This window comes from Mesitornis unicolor, unplaced genomic scaffold, assembly GCF_000695765.1.
Source record: "Mesitornis unicolor isolate BGI_N332 unplaced genomic scaffold, ASM69576v1 scaffold34737, whole genome shotgun sequence".
Lineage (NCBI taxonomy): Eukaryota > Metazoa > Chordata > Aves > Mesitornithiformes > Mesitornithidae > Mesitornis > Mesitornis unicolor.
The window spans coordinates 1-1,900 of NW_010194966.1; the positions used below are offsets into that span (position 1 = coordinate 1).

Here is a 1,900-nt window from a genome sequence, read left to right on the forward strand (position 1 = left end):
CTGCTGCGGGACCAGCTCCACCAGCTCCAGGCTCTCCTTGATCTTCATCAGGATCTCAAAGTTCTCCCGGCCCCGCACCTGAGGAGGGAACAAGCCCAGGGCTTCGCTTGTGTCCCGGCCCACCCGGACGCCTTCACCCGTGGCCCCTTTTCCCACGGCGCAGCATCACCGGAGACTATTTGGGGGTCCAGGATCCCCTTGCACGCGTGCGTTTGCAGATGCTGTTGCTCCTGCTCAGCCCCCTGCTCTCAGGGGGTCCCCACAACCCCAGCACCGCGTCCCCAAGGCGTTTCTCACAGAGGGGACGATGCCACCACCGCCGTCCCCAGCCGAGCTCTGACCCGGTGCAGCCCCACCGACACTTACAGGCACGTAATACATCTCCTCCTCCCCGTGCCTCCGCTTCTTCACGCCGGTCCCCAGCGCGGGGATGCCCTGGGGGCTCTGCTTGAAGGCTGGAGAGGAGAGGGGCAGAGGTTGGGGTGGCATGGACAGACACCGTGGCTCCCCGCAGGGTTTAAGCCCACGCCACGCAGGGTGCCAGCTCCTCGCCCGGGCCTGGTGCTGACACTGTCCCTTTAGCAGGAAAAGTAGTGAAGGACAAGTAAATCTGGAGCTGGGAGCCCTGCACAAACCGCTTTGTGCTCTGGAGGGAGAAGGGAGCGGATCCGACGGAGGAGAATTTGGATTTAGTAGAGAAAGGCCACAGCATCGGCCCTGGATGTGGATTGGAGCCCGAATTCTGGATCACCGTGACTCTGGGAGAGGAGCTGAGGCAGGAGCGCTGCACGGCTCTGAGCGGTGAGGGCTGCAGGGGCAGTGCCCGGACCCCCCCGTCTCCCGGCCGGGACTCACCGCGCTTGTTGCCGTTGCCGTTTTTGGCTGCGCTCTCGTTCAGCGCCTGCTGCTCCCGGTAATGGTCCTCGTCGGCCTTGCGGTCTCTGCCGGGGCAGGCGCAGATGCGTCCCTCGAAGGATCTCCTGCCCAGGACCTGCCCGCTGCGAGGGAGGGAGCGGGGCTGTTCCTGCCAGGCCAGCCCTTCCCCTGTCACATCCCCCGGGCGCTCCCTGCAATGAGGGGGGTCCTTCCCGAGCCCCCCAGCCCTCCCGCAGCCCCCGCAGCCACTCACTCTCTGGTCTCCAGGGTGATGATGATGAGGATGGGCCTCCTGTTCATCCCTCCCACGCAGCTGCTGTTGCACATGAAGTTGTAGAGGATGGTGGTGAACTCGGTCCCCACCTGCCCGGGGGGGAGAGCAGGCGCTGAGCGGGGAGGGGTGGGAGGCGGCCTGGGACCCCCCAACTGGTGCCTTGGCAGGGGGCACTGGGGAAGGGCGGTGTGGGATGGACCCAGCTGGGAAGAGGGGGGTCCTCAGGGCAGGATTAGGGGGGATCACAGAGTCGTTAAGGTTGATAGAGCCCTCTAAGATCATCAAGTCCAACTGTAAAGCCAACCCCACCGTGCCCACTAAAAGTGCCACATCCACACGTTTTTTGGACCCCTCCAGGGATGAGGACCCCACCACTGCCCTGAAGGCAGTGACCCCTGAAGGATCTCCCTTTGCACCCCAGGACGGGGATGCTCTGGGACGCTTCACAGCGCCGGGAGCTCCAACGCAGCGGCATGGGGAGCAAGCAGGGGTTGGCGTTAGATGTGCCAGGGCGAGCGGGACACTGCTGCCCTTAAAAAACCACGGGGCTCACCCCAGCACAGGTCCTGCCCCCCGCCCCGGGAGCAGCCGGTACCTGCGGGGGCTCATAGGGCACCATCACGCTCTGCCGCCCCGTCACCGGGTCGTCCACGTACTGCGAGAGGTTGTTGCCCTCCACCCGGATGAGGTGGCTGGCGGGGGCGGCCTGGCCTGCAAGGCAAAGCCCGGCGTTAGGGGACGTGGCCGGCC

General features: G+C 65.5%; 1 protein-coding gene across 1 annotated transcript; it reads right to left on the reverse strand.

Annotated features, from left to right (window-relative positions):
• Nucleotides 1-7: 7 nt before the first annotated feature.
• Nucleotides 8-1,861, reverse strand: LOC104543377 (tumor protein p73-like; the record flags this gene model as incomplete). Its single annotated transcript, XM_010187973.1, has 5 exons — nt 8-78; nt 367-455; nt 856-998; nt 1,130-1,239; nt 1,746-1,861. Coding segments are annotated over 5 exons (529 nt in total), but the record flags the coding sequence as incomplete, so codon positions are not given.
• Between the last annotated feature and the right edge of the window lie 39 nt (nt 1,862-1,900).